We start from the raw sequence: 20,123 nt of genomic DNA on the forward strand, positions 1-20,123 counted from the left end.
TAATCCACATCAATGGATTCTGTCACACGTTTCCTCACGTGGAGGTTTTTTCCAATCGATCCCACACACACCACCAGGCTGCCAAGTTAATGACGTATCTGGTTTTGATCCATAATTAAATTTGGCGCCGCTTGTCAACGTTCAGCGCGCGAGCGTCTAGTAGTAATGTCACGCCGGAGTCCGCGTTCAGATCGCGTTCGACTTGGTTCAACTCGGGCTCAACACGAGCGGAAGTGGCGCCGCTTGACCACCCGCTCCCCCGCGGAGCGTTCTGCCATTTGTCCGCCTGTATCTGCACGGCTACAAGTGCTTTAGCCGGAGGAAACCCAGTGTCGCTCGGTCCTGGGAAGCTAAGCTCGCTAACGGTCGCTAACGGTCGCTAGCGTCGTCGGAGCCGGGTTCGACGTCCCAGCAGCCCCGGGGTCTTCTCAACCGCGTGACCGCCGCCTGACGCTTGGTTTGGGCCAAAGACGCGCAATGAACCGGTGAGACCGCAACGACACGGATGCGGGTTTAAAATAACATTACGGTAAAATGACTCTCGAATCGGACCGGAGGTTTCTGCAGCCGATCCCCTAATATGTGACCTCGAAGCAGGTCTGAGATCTGCCAGAAGCGCCTGTAAAAACTGGTGACAGGACTCTACAGCTGTTCTTGGGCATTGGTTGGGTTTCCACTAAGAACTTAACAAAATCAAATTTTACAATATATAGTCAAAGTTTGAATTATTTCATTTCTATTTCTTTTGAAATAATATTTCAAGAGAAATATATTTTGCAAACAAATCTTATTCTGTCAGTGCAGTCACCAAACCAGTTTTTACGGAGAACTTTAAAAAACCTGTTTCGCCCATAAACAATATAGAAAGATAAAGATAGTGTTACACATTAAATAATCACCGGGAGGCGTTTTGTTGCTCGTGACCCCTTGAACAGAATAACTATGACCTCTTTGCCTTTCGTCCCAGTGGATCTGCTACGCTGGAGCATTACAAGGCAGCCATGGTGCTGAGTGGTGCTGGGGATGCCCTTGGATACAGAAACCAGCTGTGGGAATACAACGAGTCAGGACCGGCCATTCACCAGGTCGGTGCGAATAGGCTGGTGGAAGAATGGGTTGGATGAGGACTTGCTGAACGCGTTCATGTTCCAAATGGACTGAGCTTCTCAATCAAAATGTCCATCTTTTCACTGCAGGAGCTAAAGGAGCTTGGTGGCCTGAAGAACATCAAGGCGGAGCTTCCTGATTGGCCGGTGAGCGACGACACCGTTCTGCATCTGGCCACAGCTGAAGGACTAGCTACCGGTGAGGTCAAAGCCCACCTGCTCGTCTCCAGTCTCCCTTTTTTACTCGTTCTATTGCCGCCGAGGAGTTGATTGGATTGAGCGGATCGTGAGTGTTGTCCTGATGAGGCCTCATCAGGACACACACGCCGCACCCTCCTCTGGCAAGAGCCCCCCACACTGAAGGTTAAATCTAATTTCCAGTCTTGTCTTGATTTCCTGCTCCATTAAGGCCCCGCATAAGTGGAGGAAAGGTGGTGGAAATTCAACTTGACCTTTACTGTGATCAGGCAAACAGCCCGCCTTGTTACCAGATCCATTACATCTTTAAAAATGCTAATGTCGCGTCCCTGACATTGAGGACAGGGGACGATCTACTCCATGAGGTGGCAGCTCGATACGTGGAGGGGATGAAAGACATGGAAGGGAGGAAACCAGGGCCATCAAGCATTCTAGGTAAAAAAATAATAATTTCCCAATCATATCGCATTTCTGCATCTCAGTGGCAGAGATGCTGCATCTTACATCCTTCTTAGGAGTGTCCCAGCTGAGGCCTGGAGAGGAGGGAGGCTACAGAGTGGCCTATAACAGTGAAGCAACAGGCTGTGGAGCAGCCATGAGGTCCATGTGCATTGGCCTGAGGTAAGACGGCCCATACCAGCTTAAAAACTAGTTGTCGTTTGAGGTAAGGACTTACCATTCGACATGAAATCCATTAAATCTGTCCACGCCAGGTATCCGAGGCCTGACCAGCTGCTGTCGTTAGTGGCAGTTGCTGTGGAGACCGGCAGAATGACCCATCCACACCCCACCGGTTTCCTGGGAGCCGTAGCATCTGCTCTTTTCGCCGCGTACGCTGTCCAGCGAAGGCCAATCACGACGTGGGGTCTAGGTTTGATCAATGAAGCCTGTCCAATAGCGAAGAACTTTGTTGAGGGACGAGGCTACGCTGTGGAGGAGACAGAGAGGGACTGGGGCTACTTCTGTGACAAGTGGCAGTGGTATATGGCTTTCACTGTACTCAAAGATCGATTAATGGATTTCTCTCCTGAAGAATAAGCCTGCTGATAAATTAGAAGTAAATCAAAATACATGTTTTTAGTATGAGCGGGATTTAGGAGGATCTGTCCTCTCCATCTACAGGTACCTGGATACAAGAGGCATCTCCAACGGCGTGGGCCCTGCGATTTGGCCCCTCTCCTACGGTCCCGCCGAGCGAGACGAGGCCTACAAGAGCTTCAGCCTGTCGGGCTGGGCAGGACGCAGTGGCCACGACGCCCCCATGATCGCTCTGGACGCCCTACTGGGAGCAGGTTCAGACTGGGAGGAGCTCATGAGCAGAGCCGGCTTCCATGGGGGTGAGAGCGATGAACAAGATAGTTACTTACTAGCTGGTTAATTGTCAAACGTACTCCTCAGGACTAACGGCCACATAATGATTACAGGATAAGGTTGAAGGAGTAAACAGCGGCACAGTATAACTGTTGGCTACACATCAATGTCCAGTTTAACATTAGGTTCTATGAAATACCATAAACACTGAACTAATCTTAAGTGCGTTCTAGGCTTTAAGTTTTCTTTCTCTCCCCAGGTGACAGCGACAGCACAGCAGTCATCGCCTGCTGCTGCTGGGGTCTCCTCCACGGCACACAGGGGGTTCCTGAAGGGAACTACTCCAACTTGGAGTACAAGGAGCGACTGGAGCGGAGTGCCGAGCAACTTTACACGCTATCGCACTGAGGAGGCGCTGCAGCCTGCTGGTTTCCCCTCCAGGATCATGGAGGGGAAACCAGGTCGCACAATGACATAGTGCTAATTGGTGCAATACATCAATGTAGTGTGCTGTCACGGAGTCCCACTAACCCAGAGGAATGATATCTAACAAGGATTTTGTGCCTTGTAATGGTGGAAGCATGGCTGCTGTCTCCAGAGCGCCCCCTAGTGACAGCATTAAATTAAAACTCATTGTACCAGCCGAACAAATCCAACCTAATGAGAATGTGAAGTGAATAGATGAAGTCCCCACGGAGGCAATTACTTTGTTTTGTCAGCCTGACATAATAGGAAATGCTTAGTGAGCTTCAAATTAAATGTAGCCTAGTTGTTGTCTAATGAAAAATACATTTGAGTTTCATTAGTTGATTCACTCAAGAGCAAAACTGTAACTGCAACATTTTGATTAAGCCCAGTCAATGATACAATAAATTAATAGAAAATAAATGTTCAGTAGTTGAGTTGAAAACTTTATTTTTTGGTCATTGTGGTTTTAAATTTTTTTTTGTCTTGTCCTTTATTAATTATTTTTCTACAGGAGAGAAGAAAGGCAAAGGGTGGTTTTAACTACTAGAATGAGTTAAAAAAAAATTGTCTGCTTAAAAACCCCTCTCCTCTTCAAGTCCCTCCGTTCATGCTGTGTTCCACAGAATCCTGCAACTGTTTGTATTTCCATGTACGTCATAGTGTTTAGAAAACCCCACAAGGCTAAAAACACATTGTTGAAAGGAAGCGTCCGCTGTTGTTTTTCATCTATGGTTATGTCCCTCTCCGACTGTCCTGCCCAGCACGGTGCCCCATGTCTTTCAAAAGGGAAGAAGTTGCAGAGGAGAGCAGGGTGGCAGCAAGGGTTGGATGCTGCTGCTGCCATCTTCCACCTTCATTGTTGGCGTTATAAAAAAAAGGTTCTTCTCGTTCCAGCACCGACACCCAGTTTTGTACTGATGAAGAACATTACAGCAGAAGAATAAGGTGCTATGAGAGATTTAGTCCTCTCCGTTCAGTCTGGGTCGCGCGTCCAATAGCTGTGGGGATGTTGGGCTCATTCCTGGAACAGTTTTAGAGGGTGCAGGCTGGAGGGGTTTAGTTTCCAGATGGATGGAAAGGAGCAGGGTGTGGCTGTACCGACATCGCTGTGGGAGGTCAACCAGAAGAAACACAGCGATAAATATGACATTTCACACAACGGAGACCCAGAATCGTATTTGTATAAGCAGTCAAGGCCCACAAGGTTTCGTACCTTGTGGAGATATGTAGAAATGCTGGTGTGCTCCCTGCTGAGGTCCATGCTGTGGGTGCTGGGGCACTGAGCCAGGGCCCTGCTGAGGTGGTGGCTGCAACATTAGTAACTGTGGCTGACCATGGCTCCCTGAGTGGTGGGGACCTGACATAGCTCCTTGTACGTGGGCCTGGTGTGCCAGGAGATAGACAGGATTAGGACCAGAATGAAAATAAAGAGTATTCTATGGTTGAGCAATGTCATATGACCACTGCCATGTCACAAAACAGTTGAAGCAGCAAAGACCCATACCTGTGCTATCTGCCCCAGGGGGTATGTGGGTGGCATACCCTGGTGGCTGTGAATGCTGTAGCCCTGGATGGGGTATGAACCTTGTGGAGATGTGTGGCCTGGTGGCATGTTGGGTGGAGTGGGTGCCGACAAGGGACCTGAATGGTACAGGGACTGGGGTTGTGGGCCGGACTGAGACTGAGAGGAGAAATCACAATATGCTGACATTAAATACAAGACAGAGGTGTAATGCCTAATAGTAAATTATGCATATACACAAATTGCTGCAGTGACAACAGATCAAGTACACTATCAAGCACAAACACTTCAAACCAAAACAAGTTTTTATATCATAAATTTAGAAAATGTTGCTTGTGATCCGCCACATCCATTCAAAGCCAAACAAGCCCATAGGGGACACTCACCTGTCCAGGGCTAGGTGCAGCGTGCTGGGGTGGAGGCTGGTTGCCCGTTGGAGTACTGGAAGGCTGTGGCTGATGCACTGCACCCGAGTGGTGGGAGAAAGACTGAGGACCTACACGAATGACAAAATCAGTCATGGGTTATTACTTTTGAAGCTACTTTATCTGTATATTTTGAATAATGTACTCCTAGTGGCTAATTTGCCTTTTGCATTTACCACAATGGATTTGATTACACTCACCATAGATGCCCTGCTGTGGTCCTTGAGGCCCGTCTCCTTGTGTAGGAAACTGGGGACCTCCTGGAGGTCCAAGGGCTTGTGGATGGGGGCCACCGCCTTGACCGATCATCCGTGCTCCACCTTGCAGCATTGAATACATTGGCTAGAGAGAGGGAGAAAAGAGTCATTGATTAATTAAAGAAGCCATTCTGTTATTAAAAACCTCATGAACAAACTTGGTGTTAAACAGTCCTGTTACAGCTTATGTTAAGATGCCCTACCTGCCCAGGATAAGGCGTCATGGCCTGGATGACCTGCTGCTGGCTGTACTGCTGAGGGTTGTACTGAAGGTAAGACTGTGGGTAGGGGGAAGCTACTAGAGGGGCCCCAGCTGCTGAGGCTGCAGTTTGCAGCATGGGAGGTGCTGCACCATGATCGGATCGTTGAGCCACAACCGAGCCTGGTAGTGAGGAGATATTGTTAATACAAGGTTGTGAAAACATCACATGCAAGTGTCTCTACCGACAGTACTAAAAAAAATGCACAATGAGTTTACCTTTGGTCCTAGGATATTTTCCCTGGTTCACTGCAGACACTGAGTAGTGGTACATTTGTGGGGGCTGTGAGACAAAAATAATTAAAATGGTCAAGTCTATTGTTTGTACAATGGACTGAATACTTGTATGTTTGATGCTCATGTACCTGCACAGTGTGGATTTGCGATACATAGGAAAGGAAGGGAGCGCTGTAGAGTGGTCCCTGGCTGCCTGGATGTGGGAGGACCACTGGGCTTGGAGGAGTTGGCCGAGGTGGGGTGGGCGCAGTATTGGGCTTTGTCTGCAGAAATCAGAAGTAATTAAATCTAAGCTAACAAGGTTTCTCTGCTAATTTACTTTGTCTTTAAAAAAAGGACTAATGGACATAATAAAAATCTCAATTTAGCAAGCATAAATTGAATTACCATAGGCATCTGAGGTTTGATTGGGTTGAACTCCTTAGCATTGGGGTTCAAAGTCGACTTCTTAACTTGGCTAAAGGACCAAAGAAAGTAGTGTTTTGCAAAATAAATTATAAGCATCTCAAATATTCTGCAATGAAAAGCATCTCATTCTTTTTAAAACTCACTCAGTTACGCCCTCGGCCTGCTCTGCAGTATCAGGCCTGACCTCCTCACTTCCAGGTGTTCTGGCCGGCTGCGGGGCAGCGGGTGACTGCCTGTCTGACACAGACGCTGCAGCTGGTGCTGTGGTGGCGCAGAGTGTAGCTGCGGTGTCCTTTGTGATCTCCTCTGTAGCTGCTGGCAAAGGCTGAGCGGGAGCGAGAGCTGGAGGCTGAGATTTGGGCTCTGTAGCAGAGTGAGGGTCTGATGATGGTGATGGTTTCACTGTGCTGGGCTGGGCGACCTCGCTGACGGCAGGAGGGGTGGCTGCAGCTGGAGAGCTGGGAGAGCTAGAACTTGTTCCACTTGGCTGGAGCTGTTGAGGAAGAAGAGGCAGACAACAGCAGTCATCTTTTTGGAAAAAGCCTTAAATGATACACCAACGGGAAATATTCTCATTATGTTTACTCAAAGTTTTTATTTGATCTTTCATATAACACTTTATTAATAAGAAGTGAGCAGTCAACAGAACCTAGACTACTGTCCTCCGCAGGCATAGAAAATAAGGCGCATTTGACATCTTACCCTGAATTCTTTGCCAAACTTCCGGAGCTCCTCAATCTGCGACCTTTGCTGAACTGAGGAAGCTGGTGCAAAAGGAGAAACCAAAATTAATCAAAAGATATGTCAGGCTGTCATCAAAAAGCAGGCAACAAGCACAGATAAATTTTGGCTTGAATAACATTGAGTCTCCAACTGGTTTTCAATATTCAGCTTAAATTAAATTCTAATCTTGTAAACAAACCTTTACTACTTTTGCTTTCCTCTGTGCTGGGGCTCTCGACCGAGCGTTCTTTTGCAGCAGCCCCAAGAATCTCATTCACTGTAATGACCAGACAAATAACATGGTAATTAGTTGCTGCTTCGTTAGATTCCACCTTCGGTGCCTGTTGCTACAGGAGAGGAATGGGAGGTGAGACGGTACCATCTACAGGGAAGAGAGGGGCAGGGCCAGACGTCTTCTGGGCAGGCAGCGAGACAGATGATGTGTCCAAATAAGGCGTGTCTTGTGAAAGACCTGATTTAGGAGATCGAGCGGCTGCAAGGACAGAAGAGAGATGTTTTCAGGAAAATCCATCATGGAGAAAAAGTTTTAAAACATCTGAACTAAATTATCAGTAGATTGTACCTGTGGACTGAGAGTGTGAGTTTGGAGTGCGGATTGTCCTGCTTGACTGTGGAGGTCTTTGGGCTTTAGGAGATGTTCTAGCCGCGACTGAAAAACACAAGTTATGTTGAGTAAAGTAAAAATTCAAGGGCCTAACATGGTGCAAAAACAGACTGACACTACTTACTGCCATTAACAGGCCTGCCAGATTCAGACAGCGAATGGGGGAGTGAGTGGGAATGAGGTACTGTGTGTCCATGTGGGGCAGGGGGGCTCGATGGGGAAGGAGCAGCAGAAGCAGAGGCAGCCATGGGTGCTGGCCCGCCAGGACTTGCTGGGCCAGAACCGGGGCTCGGGCTGGCGCTTCCTTGTGGGTGGTGGGAAGCAAAAGCTCCTCCTCGACCTGAGAGAGGGCTGCTTCTCTCTGAGGGGGAGACACTAGGCTGGTTTGCAGAAGCAGACGGCAACGGTGGTCTTGGGGAGGAGGAGGATGGAGGGGTGGGGCGGTAACCTCCGCTCAGACGACCGTGAGGAGAAGGCCCACCGGGACCCCTCTCCGCTCGCTCTCGCTCACGGTTCATCTCTCTCTGGCGCTGTGGTAATGGAATGTACTTGATCACACTGAAAGCAAAATAAATAACATGAACAATGAATTGGTGACAAAAATACAACATCTGTGTGATAGAATAAAAAGTGCAGGAAAAGGATTGAATGCAGCCTGAGGTAAGACTGTGTGCGTGTGTGACTGTGCGATAATCAAAAACCATTTAGATACTAGTCCATGTAATCTACTTGAATGATTATTATTATGCATTAGGCCATTTATTCTAAGTTTCATACTATACAAAGATATTTAAGAATGTGGATAGTACAGCACTGTAATCATCAATTTTGACGCAAAAAGCCTAAGTTGTGTCCTCACCTACTGCTGGCTCCAGGGCTGTCTCGGCCCCATTCACGGGGGCTTTCACGACCCTTCTCCCGATCACCTCCTTCCCGCACCACAGCACTAAACTTATCCTCTTCGGTTTTACCCTCATCATTTTCCAGGTTGGCCCGATGGCGATACTGGGGACTGGACTCGATCTCACTTGCCAGCCTCGCAGCACGTGCCTCCCTCTGCCGATAGACATCAGAGTTGCCTCTTTCAAGTGGTACGCTACAAAGAAAGACAAAAATGAGAGAAAATGGGAAATAAATCCTCTAAAACTGAAGTCATCAGAACACAGATTATATCACAGACATGAGTTTCAAAGAAACCTACGTGTACATAGAGAGGCTCGAATCATATGTTGACGTGACTCCATATTTGACTTCATTGTACCGGAACATCTCATTGGCATCCCAGCCGTTAGACTGCAGGGACAGACGAAGCAAATGTTAGTGAAGTAGTTTATACAGTAATGTGTAAATATAAGGATTTGTATTTTTGAACAACTCACTGTATCATTATCCAGATCATAACTCTCTCCATTGCTGTCTCCTCCTTCCCATCTCTGCAGCACCTTTTCCTTGTGTTCTCCATTGACACGGCTAGAGGTGATGGCTGTGTCTGTGAAGGTATCTGGGACAAAATCATCTTATTAGACAGGGGAATAACCATCTCCACATTGAACTTTCTATAATGATTTGCCATCTGTGATCAGCCCTAATTTAAAATCAGAATAGTAAAATAGGTTGCCTCTTACTGATTTTTAAATGACATTAAGGGCACATTAGGTAAGTTACTCATAGTGGCCAAACCATTTATACCTTTAGTGGCATAGTTTAGGTCAACATCTCTGCAGATCATTGTAACCAAGTCAGAAGGACTGAAGATCATGGTGTCTGTGATCTCTTCCCTCCGTGGTGGAACTGATGGCGATCCCTCCTCTCCACTGCATTTGTGTACAGCATCCACAGCCAATTCACACTAAGAACAAACAATAAGAAATACAAAATACACTTTAGGACTCTGAGCTTGTAGGTTTAAACAACTAAATTGAAAAGGACTTTGTTTTCCCCTCAGATGAATTTACTATAACGAAGTAAAATAAAAGGGAATTGTGTGTTGTTTGCATAAGGTTCTTACCCTAGAACTTAGAGTCTTGAATATGCCTTCAAATACACTTCCATTCTTCACTCGTATGTCACAGGTTGAACCCTGAAAAATAAATATATAATTAAAACCAAAGTTGTTAAATACAAGCCTGTTTTGCTGAATTTTTTAACCAGCAATAATTATATTTATGACTTAAATGTCACAGATCATGATGCAAGTCAATATTTTTCCATAAAAATAATAATGACGTGGGAACAAGAGGCCAATTTACTAACCACGACAGCTGTAAGAAAATGAAGCATTCTGGCATTGTTGTACACACCCTCGAACACCTGGGGATAGGAAAGCAAGAAATATCCAAGTGTCCACACAAACAAAACATGGTATGGTGCTGAAGCAACTTTTTTATAATATAATATATTAGTAACCACTAAATAAATGTAGCCAAAATTCAGTTGAGCTGATGTACAGGACACACAATGTAACAGGAATCAATTTAACTATTTACTATTTGTTCTTACATTTATCAAATAGTTTGAGGATTCTTAAAAGAATTTCAGTACTAGTACTTACTGGAGAGGACTGGAATGATGGCTTTGCAGAATTCCGATTCCTGTAAGAAACAGCATGGTTAAAACGTGTTTGTCTGCTTTAAGCAAAGGAGCATAACTTGTCTTCAAAGCCTGCCAGGCACTGTAAATTTCCACCTTTCCAAATACTGACTTCTAAAGTGTTTTCTGTTCAGATAAAACTTTTAAAGATGCCTTTCGAAATAAAACACAATAAGTGCATTAATCCTAAACATTCAAATGAGTAACAGATCAGACCTTTTGTATTTAACAATTTTTTTACATTGAATAAGTGACGCATGCACATCACAAAAATATTAGGTTAATGCCTGCCTCTTTTCACATTTATTTGAAAAATTCAAACACTAAAACGAGGTTCAATAAATGGAAATGGGATGGTATTATTGCACGCACAAAGACACACACTTTGTTTTAATAAAATAAGTACTTTTTTACATTTTTTTACTTTCTAGCCTTGCTTTAGACAGGCCGGGCACAATTATATCGCTTCTGCGCCGATCGACGCTTTCACTAAGACCCACCTTCCTGATTCGTCGCTGAGTCTTTTCCAGTATTATTGGCTTAGCGCCTCTGTCCATCTAGCAAAAGCTAATCTGATTGGACTATACGGAAGCTTTATTTCCGAGACACACCCCCAAACGCACAGGCCGGTAGGCCCTGGAAGAGAGGGTAATCCTCGGTGTGTCCTGACAACAATCCGCCAACTCGCTTACCTTCCTGCCGGTGTCCTGTTGCCGCTGTTGGTGCCGCTGACTGGGGATGACATACCCGCGGGGCCCGAGGTTCCGTTAGATGCTTTTCTCCCGCCGGCGCTGAGTTGCTGCTGTTGTTTCATCATTGCGAAGCACGAGGCTTACACAGCACCGAGTGAATGCAAACAGATAAACACCGATGCCTCCCGATGTGAAGATGTTTTATAAGCGAACTATCTTTAGCTATATAAACTGTCCCGGGAAGCGCAGAGCCGGTGTAACCTCACTGAGACCGGCTATTGTAGCTCTAGTCGCCCGTGGCCTAAAATAAACGATTTAAAGGCAAACCCTTCTATATTTAACTTAAATGTGTCCTATAAGTTAACAGAATTGCCACGGCTACCTACGCTGGAACCACAGCGGCTATGTCAAAGCAAGCAACTAAATCACACGAGTTTCCGTATGATTGTGTAGCAATAGCTTGCTAAGTTAGCATTAGCTTTTATCCACAAGCTCACTTCTGGCGCTTTACCTCCCGGATTTACTCTCTTCTCTGGGTCGCGTTCCCTTATCTCCCGCTCCGCTCACCCTTCCGTTAAAAATTAAGGACTTGGCGTTACTGTCAGTTGCCCGAAGAAGTTAGATTTGTTCAGGTTTTTTGCTGAAAACCTGCTGCGGTAGGTCAACACAACCTCTCGATAGGCTGACTTGACTCAATCCGCGCGCGGCTGACTGGAAACCGGCTAGAAGGGGGAGGGGGCATTTACGTGCGCGCGCCTTTGACCTGTGGGATCGCGTTCGTAGAATAGTGGGTCCATTGAATAGGTATTGATTCGTTTATCTCCGCTACAAACACAAATGAATGGTTTTCACTGTACACGTGGCAGGCACCACTCAAGGGACCGACACTTCTTACAAAGCACCACATACATCTGTACTTCTTCAACATTTTCATGTGTATTCTGCTCTTTTGTCGCTACGTCAAATGTTGTGAATTTTAAAAAACAATATTAACGATAAACTAGTCAACACTTTATAATAAGGCCAATAAATGGACAGCATGCAAACCAGCCTAGCGCAGCAGCTTTGCTAGTGCGTCTCTACTCCCGTTATTACGACTAAACGCTACGTACAGCATGGCGGCCCCCATGCAGAGCATTCACAGTATGTCACACAGCGACAACGCTGTGTTACCGAAGAAGTTCTTTTAAAGACTCTGCCAGTAAACTGAAAAAACCCACATAGAACCAACCCCGTCTTCCTTTAAGCAACGTGTAAGTTATTTTTGATATTGATGCAGTTTTATGCGCTAGTAATGACTAAAGGTGGAAGAAGAACCATCCACCAAGTGTTAAACCTCTGGGAAATATGTACTGTGAGCTTTATAGGTTTTCTATGTATATATAGATTTATATTTTTGTTTTCAATTGACTTATAGGGATTTCTTTATAATGGAAAACAGTACTTGAATATCAAATTCCAACTTCCAATTCTTTATGACCTTTATTTTGACAGGTGTGCATCTCACATGTTGACTAAGAGGCTGCACCGTCTCCAGGGTTTCCTGTTACTGGTTTCCAGGCGTGCCAGTAATGTTGCCAAACAGCAGTATGACGTCATAGTGGTAGGGGGGGGTCATGCAGGGACCGAGGCGGCGGCGGCGGCAGCCAGAGTGGGTGCGGAGACCCTCCTGGTCACGCAGAAAATACACACCATCGGTGAGTGGGAGATGCAAATTCACACGTGGAGCACACGAGTATGAATTGTGAGACGACTTCTTCTTCTGTCCCCTCAAACTCTCTAGGTGCCCTCTCCTGCAACCCTTCTCTGGGTGGAGTGGGGAAGGGCCAGCTTGTCAAGGAATTAGACGCTCTGGATGGGTTGTGCGGTCGAGCAGGAGACTGGGCTGGGATTCATTTCTCCATCTTGAACCGTAGGAAAGGCCCTGCCGTGTGGGGCCCCAGAGCTCAGCTGGACCGCCAGCGATATCGTGAATTCATTCAGGTGTCAGAACCTTTTTTTTACACATCTAGATGTTCTATGGTTACAGCACCAAACATTTGTGAATTAGTGGAAAATGCCATTAACTGGGTGCCCTCATGTTTCACTTATAGTCTGAGCTGCTGGGAACTCACAGGCTGACGGTGTTGGAGGGATCGGTGGAGGAGCTACTGGTAACAGAACCAAACCCAGAGAAGCCCGGATGCCACAGAGTCACTGGGATTCGTTTGGGTCAGTTTAACATCACTGACATCTTAGTTTCGCCATTGTTGCGTTGTATAAATGTGCTAATTTAACCCTCAGCAGGTGGAAGCCGCTCCATCTCTGCCAGCTCTGTGGTTCTTACTACTGGTACTTTCTTGTCCGGCTCCCTCTTCGTGGGTCAGACCACGTCGCCCGGGGGGCGCATTGGAGATGCTCCATCGAGTGCTGGGCTGTCTCATACGCTGAGGGAGGCTTTGGGGCTCAGGACGGGCAGACTGAGGACCGGCACACCTCCCAGGATCGTAAAGGATTCAGTCGATTTCTCCCAGGCTGAGCTTCACCCACCTGACGAGCGTCCTTCTCCATTCAGCTTCCTGAACACACACACCCGCTGTAAGGTAACGTCCAGGCCACACGCTCTGGTGAAACTGCATGGGCGTGTGATAAATGTAAAAATATAATTTTGGACTCCAACACGATAGCCTGAAGAGCAGCTACCCTGCCACCTGACACTAACTACCCCGGGTGTGGAGAGAGTGGTGAGGGAGAGTCTTCACCTCAACTGTCACATACAGCAAGACACCAAAGGCCCCAGGTACACGGGGAAAATACACAGTGCAGAGACCATAGTCAAATTTTAGTCTTAGTTTTATTTCTTGCCGCTGCTGAAAGTCAGAGGAATCACCTGGGTCTTTGTGTCTCTCAGATACTGCCCCTCTATTGAATCGCGAGTGCTTCGCTTTCCAGGCCGCAAGCACCAGGTGTGGCTGGAGCCAGAAGGGGTGACCTCCGACCTTTTGTACCCCCAGGGTTTGTCTATGACCATGCCCCCGGACGCGCAGCTCCGCCTCATCAGAGAAATCCCCGCCCTGCACCGGGCGGAGATCCACACACCAGGTGCACGGAGTGGACACAATTTCATCGACAAGCAATTTACACCCAAAAGCAGAGATGCTTCAGTATTTGTTAAATCTCCCAGTTACTGCAGGCTGCAGCAGAACGGTGTTGAAAACATGTCTCCTTACTGATGCCCCAGTGTTGCTGTTTAAGGTTACGGGGTGCAGTATGACTTCGTGTGCCCCACTCAGCTGGACCCCTCCCTTCAGGTGAAAAACACCCAGGGGCTCTTTCTGGCCGGCCAGATTAATGGAACAACGGGGTATGAGGAGGCTGCAGCACAGGTACCTGCGTCTCTGTCAATCACACTTTTACATCACTTGTCTCCTTTAGCCCCTCCTTTAGCGTCCCATTTAGAGAGACAATGACAACTTGCATTGGTTTTGTTCTCACTGTGCAGGGCCTGTGGGCCGGGGTCAGTGCTGCTCGCTCGGCGCTCGCCATGCCCCCCGTGACTCTGTCTCGGACGGAGAGCTACATCGGCGTTCTCATTGATGATCTTATAAGTCGAGGCGTCACGGAGCCCTACCGCATGTTCACCAGCCGGGCAGAGTTCCGAACGGCTCTGAGGCCGGACAACGCGGACCTCCGCCTCACGCTGAAAGGTGGACATGGTGGCGGAGAATCTTTTAAGCTGATTGTCCTTGCTCAGTAATTAGGATTCAAGTCAACTAGTAGAGTCATGTGAGGACAAATAAGTTGTTTATTAAAATGTGTCCTTGTTCAGGGTTTGAAGAGCTGGGATGTGTGTCATCCCAGCGCTATTATGAGACTGTGAGAGTGAGGGACAGTCTCCGGGATGCACTCGAAGCCCTTCAGAGTATTGTCCTGTCTGCTGCCAACTGGAGAAAAAAGATGCCCGACATCCTCATGAGTGAGAACAAATTCACGAGTCTAAGGTGAGTCAGTAACATGTTTAATGTCCCACATCTGCAGCGTGGTCAGTCTTAAGCCTGGACTCAGGTGCACGTCTCTTTTCTTTTCAGTGGTCAGGATGTGTTGCAGTACAACACCGTGTCCTTTGAAATGCTGGCGTCTGCCTTCCCAGACACTCTCTCCCCTTATATGGAATTTTCCCAAAGGCTCAAGATAGAGGGTAAAACTGATGTTAGCGTTCAGAGGCAGTGGTAAATAAGAATGTTGCCTTTGTGAATAGGAATTAATACCCGTCATAACTGCCGGTTTCTTTGTAATGTAGCTGTGTACAGGCCTCACTGTGACCTCCAGAGGAAAGAGATCGAGAGAATACAGAAGGAGGAAAACATGGCTCTCCCACAAGACATTGACTATTTCTCGCTACCAGTTTCTCTGTCTCAGGAAGTCAGAGAGATTCTGGACAGAGTGCGGCCGAGCACCGTGAGTCTACAACTTGCACAGATTGTAATTATTAAGCAGTAATAGACTTTATTCTGTATGAAAATGCAAAGTAATAAATTAATTTGTCATGTTACAGCTGGGAGCTGCGACACGGTTACAAGGCATAACTCCTGCTGCAATAGTTCACCTCCTCAACTATGTGAGGCACACGGGACAAAAGGAGACAAGAACGCACAGTAAATACGACAAGAACAGAGAAGAGCTTCACACTGAAAATGCATCTTTAGTGAAATTGTGACACAAACTGTCTTTTAAAAATATGTATTCTGAAAAATGTACACAACAATGAATAAAATGAGAAGGAAATCCGATACTACCTACAGAATAATTGTGATCTTAGCACAATGACTGTGAATGTGAATAGCATTAAACTCCATGTGACCGTCTCACCACCACTAACAATGTTCCCGTCCAGCTCACTGGTCCCTCTAGTGAAAAAATCAAACGGAAGCTTCCAGTTAGGCCGGGGCAAACCCCTGGGCCGTTCTGGGTAAACGGTTGTGTCTGCAAATATCACTTCAGTGGTTAAAACAAGAGGTGATGACACGGGACACTGCAAAGTAGACAGGAAGAAAGTTTGTTTATTCTAATGAGTCAATTCTGTGTTGCACAGAAAAAAAAAGATATTTGTTGACAATGAGTTGAAGGATGTTCCTACCTTGACAGTTTGACACACAAAGAGGTATTTAGCCCCCAGGATGTAGTTCTGGGGAAGCTCTAAAAGACCCTGTCGAGCCCACAGCACTCGGATAGAAAGAGAACTTGGGAGGATGCAGCCAGAGTCACATGATTCCTGAAGAAAGAAAAAATGAATGAGAGTAAATAGGAAGGAGACAAGCACAGGTGTTTTAAAAAAACACATTTCTCTCGTTGCACCTGCAGCTTGATGGGACAGTCCTGGGTGATGACTCTTGTCCAGTTCATTACGGAGCCGGAGTGCATTCCCATCTCATCAGGAGTAGAAAGTCCCTGCAAGATGCCATAAACCTGCGACCGCAGCTCTGAGCAGTCACTTGATGGAGAGCTGCACAGTCAGACGTGAATAAGAGTCATTACTGCTACGCAAAGTGAAATGCTGTTTAATACCTGCTGTTTATTGAAGCGCCATTACCTGAACGTACAACCAGTAAAGGTGTTGTGAGCAAAGAGGATGGGAGCTCGTCTGCTGGGGTCGGTGGAGCATTGCCCACCCTGCGATACCCCCAGCGTGGTCAGCTGTCACAACGTCAAGGAACAGTGATGCATAACTGACTGAAAGCGTAATGGAGACATGCAAATACAACTCAATACTTAAATGGCATGGATACAGTTATCGGTTCTCCATTAAAACGACCAACGACAGGAGAACCAACTGTCAGCCCAACTGGAGGAATCGGCTTTGGAGAGGGGTCGGGCCTGTCCGCCTGCAAAAGCAAACAGCACGAGGTCGTGTTTGAGCTTAGCTCAATTAGTGTTTGAAACCAAATATTTGGTGTGAGCGGACTACCTGGAAGCGCACAGAGTGTGTCTGCGCCAGCAGCTGATTAGGATCCACATCAGACAAGACTACATTCACTTGTGCATTTACAAGTTCCCCTCTGCTCGTGTATACAATGACAAACTCCACCTGTGGGAATCAGGAAAACGAGCGTCACGTTTCATCAGGTCGTCAAATACAGTGTAGTATGAAATGCAACACATCTAATATTCTCACCTTTGTCACTACGTTTTTACAAGAGTTGTTGTGTAGACTTGGTGAAGGCCACTCCGACAGCGGAGCAACTGGGATCTGAGAGAGAGAGAATGCATTTCTCTTTTATTAGATTATAAAGACAATAGTTTTAGAGAAAAAAATAAAAAGGTAAGATGATGATAAGAAAAGCTGTACAACAATAAAGAATATATTAAATCATAATATAAATATTACATATTATATTGACTTACGAGGAAGTCTGACACTGGTTCATTCTCAGCTTTTGGAATCTGTGACAACAAATGTTGTGTAATGTGAGGCTTTTTTGCACTGAAACCCAGCACTTCTCATTCTAAAGTCATTCAGACAGTTGTCAGTCAGACCTGCTGACCTTAATCAGACTCATGTTCAAGAAGTAGGACCGGGCGCTGAAACTTGGGTCTGTGGTGCAGGACCGAGGTGTCATCACGCGAGCACAGGACAGCGTCACAGACCTCAAGAACTCTGCAAACACATCACATGTTGGAAATATACTGCATTTTAATCACTAAAACACTTTGTGTTGAATTGCTGTAGCTTCGTTAGCCTGTGACCTTGGTGGCTCTGAGAAGTTTTTCTCCCTTCTGCTCTATAAGTAAAGGGAGTACCTGTGCGTAGAGTAGTGTAGCATCTTTATCTGATGTGCTTGGTGCACAAAATATTTTCCCATGACAATGCACCTCCCCGGCGGAAATATTATATTTTGAGCTGCATTTTTTCTTTTCTTCAGTGAGAGGAAGTTGTTTATCTGTAAATCTGACAACTGACTGTGTCTCTTTTATTTAAGAAGTACACCATCATCCTCGGTTTAAATACTACATGTACTACATACTGTACGTACTTGCAGGATTGCGGTTGATACAGAATGCTGAGGCCGGCCCTGGGGACGGCTGATAGAGGACACTCCGCACAGAAGAGTTGGAGAAATGGGTCTGGATGACATCATCAACCTGGAACACATTATTGTAATGATGTGTCAGAAATTCACTTTTAATACGTACAAACTGAAGGAATCTGTTTGTTACCCTGTAGAAATTCCTTCCATGGTTGATGTTGACACGTATTGGTGGTGAGAAGTGATAGGAGTTGCCTAAAACTGGATACTGAGTTGCAGGGAGACCTTGAAGAGCGCTGTCCAACGCAGCGCCTGAAACAAAGTATAGACGCACTTCATTAAAGTGCTTTGATCTTTGTTCTAACTGATCTTCTTGGCAAAGCTGGTAAAAGGTTTGAAGCCTAACATGTGTTCACCTTGAGCCCGGACACAGAAGAGGGAGTCAGTCACAGTTACAAGAGATGAATTGACATTGGCTCGGAACATCAGCCACTTCTCAATGCAAACGCCCAATCTGTGAAATCAAGCAGTTCACGTGTGTTTAGACTAAATGGGCTTTTACCTGCTGTGACTTCAGAACGTGTGCAGAAACACTTACACAGCTTTCTGTTGGCATCCTGTGAAGACGGTGCTCAAATCAGCAACGCCACAATCAACGGTGTCACAACAGCAGCCAATGTCACAGAGACCGGGGGTTAAATCACACAGACAACCTGGAAAACGAAAAGGGAGGTTAATCACGGATTTGTGTTCAACTCTGTTAGAAGTACAAAGAAGGTGTGAATCACCCTGTGACGTCACCGCGGGCAGCGTGCCGTTAGCCGGAGGTGGTTCCGACACGTTGAACGGAGTGGCTGCTCTGGGGTCCACGGTACCAGCACCGGTTGGGTCCGGTGTGAGAGCCTCACCGGCGGCTCCAGCACCGGTGGAATCCGGTGTGAACGCCTCACCGGCGGCGCCAGCACCGGTGGGGTCCACGGCCTCCGTGGTCGGGCCCGCGGGGGACGGGGTGGCGGAGCTGGGAGGCTCCCAGGTCGTTTGGCCGGTGATCACGGTGGACGTGATCCCCGACTCTGTGGCTGCGTCCGCCAAGCTGGTACACAACACTATGAACACGTGCAATAAATGCATCTCAAACAGACATGCTGATGGTGTAGAGCGCGATGCTAACGCCAACTACCCAATAGGCTAATGAATATAATTACTGCATTACTTGCATTAATTTCTAAATATTTACTTGTTACTAACCACGACAGAATATTGTTATTTACGCGCACTGGGACAGCATTTAAAGCTAAAACGATTAACATCAATACAACGGAGACAAAACTTTCGCGTTACCAAGGAAGTTGTCATGGAAGCTTCCGTTTCTAGGGAAATGCTACCGTAAAACGTGTAATAGAGAGGGACGTTCTTTTAAACAGCCGCCTCTGCTCAGAAGCAGAATCTACAGTACAAATAAGGCAGAGCAGCGAGTGGACGACTAAAGAATTAGGTAAATGGTACCTAAATGTAAAATGAAAAAAAGGTTATAATTTTAGACATTTCATACACACTTTAAATTTTAATTATATTCATTATCTAAATTCCTTGCATAATGTTTTTCACCAAAAATAAGGATTCTCTTCATTACTACGGTAGTTTATTACCAATCAGGAGCAATCAAAGTTATAATATGTCAGACCTGCCTTTAACATTTAACTGTTGTATGCTTTTCCTATGTGTAAAGTCAACATATACATGTATAAAGAGTATACTTAATGAAAACATTTTTTTTGCCATTATCTTCTCTGATTGTATCACAGTGTCATTGTTCTTGTGAAAACATCCTGCTCACAGCTTCCTCAGTTTGTTCGGTTCGGTCCAAAATGCTGCTACAGTCACACTAGAAACTTTAATGAACATGATGTTTTCACACCTTCTTTACTTTCTTCATCTGTACAAACAAACAAAAAAGAAAAATGAAAGTAATCTGTAGTTGTTATTTATAACTATATAGTTATATATAGTAACTATAACTATAAGTTGACTTATTCCAAAGCAGTGTTTCCCACACTGAGCATAGTCTTTTGTCCAGGCAGCTGCTGAGCTGAGATTATCCATCCATCCATCTTCAGTCCCATGTGGGGTCGTGGGCCTATCCCAGCTTTCTACAGGAGAGGCAGGGTGAGCTGAGATTATTTTCAGTGAAAATATTGTGTCTACCTTTGGAGAATATTGAGTGTGGAAATCCTGGAGAGTATTTCCAGCTGCCTCTGGATAAACTGACCCCATGATAATTCATTTTTGATACTCATTT

At 46.1% G+C, this 20,123-nt stretch overlaps 4 protein-coding genes across 5 annotated transcripts; 2 read left to right on the forward strand and 2 right to left on the reverse strand.

Moving 5' to 3' along the window:
- Positions 1 to 190: 190 nt before the first annotated feature.
- Positions 191 to 3,530, forward strand: adprh (ADP-ribosylarginine hydrolase). Its single transcript, XM_029134857.3, has 8 exons — positions 191 to 485; positions 968 to 1,085; positions 1,197 to 1,306; positions 1,642 to 1,739; positions 1,820 to 1,925; positions 2,018 to 2,284; positions 2,427 to 2,641; positions 2,875 to 3,530. The coding sequence occupies exons 1-8, from the start codon at positions 478 to 480 to the stop codon at positions 3,021 to 3,023; spliced, it is 1,071 nt and encodes a 356-aa protein (XP_028990690.1). The 5' UTR covers positions 191 to 477; the 3' UTR covers positions 3,024 to 3,530.
- On the reverse strand, positions 3,506 to 11,520 carry LOC114846059 (ataxin-2-like protein). Its single transcript, XM_029134810.3, has 24 exons — positions 11,332 to 11,520; positions 10,821 to 10,959; positions 10,091 to 10,130; positions 9,793 to 9,849; positions 9,548 to 9,619; positions 9,229 to 9,388; positions 8,919 to 9,040; positions 8,741 to 8,832; positions 8,399 to 8,635; positions 7,664 to 8,097; positions 7,498 to 7,584; positions 7,294 to 7,407; positions 7,114 to 7,191; positions 6,894 to 6,955; positions 6,335 to 6,684; positions 6,171 to 6,240; positions 5,912 to 6,046; positions 5,766 to 5,829; positions 5,491 to 5,669; positions 5,231 to 5,372; positions 4,992 to 5,101; positions 4,588 to 4,764; positions 4,297 to 4,465; positions 3,506 to 4,189 (listed from the first exon to the last, which is right to left on the reverse strand). The coding sequence occupies exons 2-24, from the start codon at positions 10,943 to 10,945 to the stop codon at positions 4,140 to 4,142; spliced, it is 3,126 nt and encodes a 1,041-aa protein (XP_028990643.1). The 5' UTR covers positions 10,946 to 10,959; positions 11,332 to 11,520; the 3' UTR covers positions 3,506 to 4,139.
- A 342-nt stretch (positions 11,521 to 11,862) lies between these two features.
- Positions 11,863 to 15,589, forward strand: mto1 (mitochondrial tRNA translation optimization 1). Of its 2 annotated transcripts, none has more exons than XM_029134822.3 (13): positions 11,863 to 12,073; positions 12,315 to 12,517; positions 12,604 to 12,803; positions 12,914 to 13,031; positions 13,104 to 13,402; positions 13,487 to 13,599; positions 13,711 to 13,901; positions 14,055 to 14,185; positions 14,302 to 14,506; positions 14,629 to 14,800; positions 14,888 to 14,997; positions 15,100 to 15,257; positions 15,355 to 15,589. In XM_029134822.3, exons 2-13 carry the CDS (start codon positions 12,328 to 12,330, stop codon positions 15,514 to 15,516), a joined length of 2,049 nt encoding a protein of 682 aa, XP_028990655.1. In that variant the 5' UTR covers positions 11,863 to 12,073; positions 12,315 to 12,327; the 3' UTR covers positions 15,517 to 15,589. The 2 variants fall into 2 exon arrangements, with proteins under 2 accessions (XP_028990655.1, XP_028990657.1); XM_029134824.3 differs by having other exon boundaries at positions 13,107 to 13,402.
- Positions 15,280 to 19,159, reverse strand: LOC114846066 (tectonic-3-like). The gene is made up of 14 exons (XM_029134826.2): positions 18,613 to 19,159; positions 18,423 to 18,537; positions 18,241 to 18,338; positions 18,015 to 18,136; positions 17,831 to 17,939; positions 17,342 to 17,454; positions 17,202 to 17,240; positions 16,972 to 17,046; positions 16,765 to 16,884; positions 16,586 to 16,681; positions 16,390 to 16,493; positions 16,155 to 16,302; positions 15,937 to 16,071; positions 15,280 to 15,831 (listed from the first exon to the last, which is right to left on the reverse strand). The coding sequence occupies exons 1-14, from the start codon at positions 18,953 to 18,955 to the stop codon at positions 15,592 to 15,594; spliced, it is 1,857 nt and encodes a 618-aa protein (XP_028990659.1). The 5' UTR covers positions 18,956 to 19,159; the 3' UTR covers positions 15,280 to 15,591.
- Positions 19,160 to 20,123: the final 964 nt, after the last annotated feature.

The sequence above is a fragment of the Betta splendens genome, chromosome 19, assembly GCF_900634795.4.
Source record: "Betta splendens chromosome 19, fBetSpl5.4, whole genome shotgun sequence".
In the NCBI taxonomy this organism is placed as follows: domain Eukaryota; kingdom Metazoa; phylum Chordata; class Actinopteri; order Anabantiformes; family Osphronemidae; genus Betta; species Betta splendens.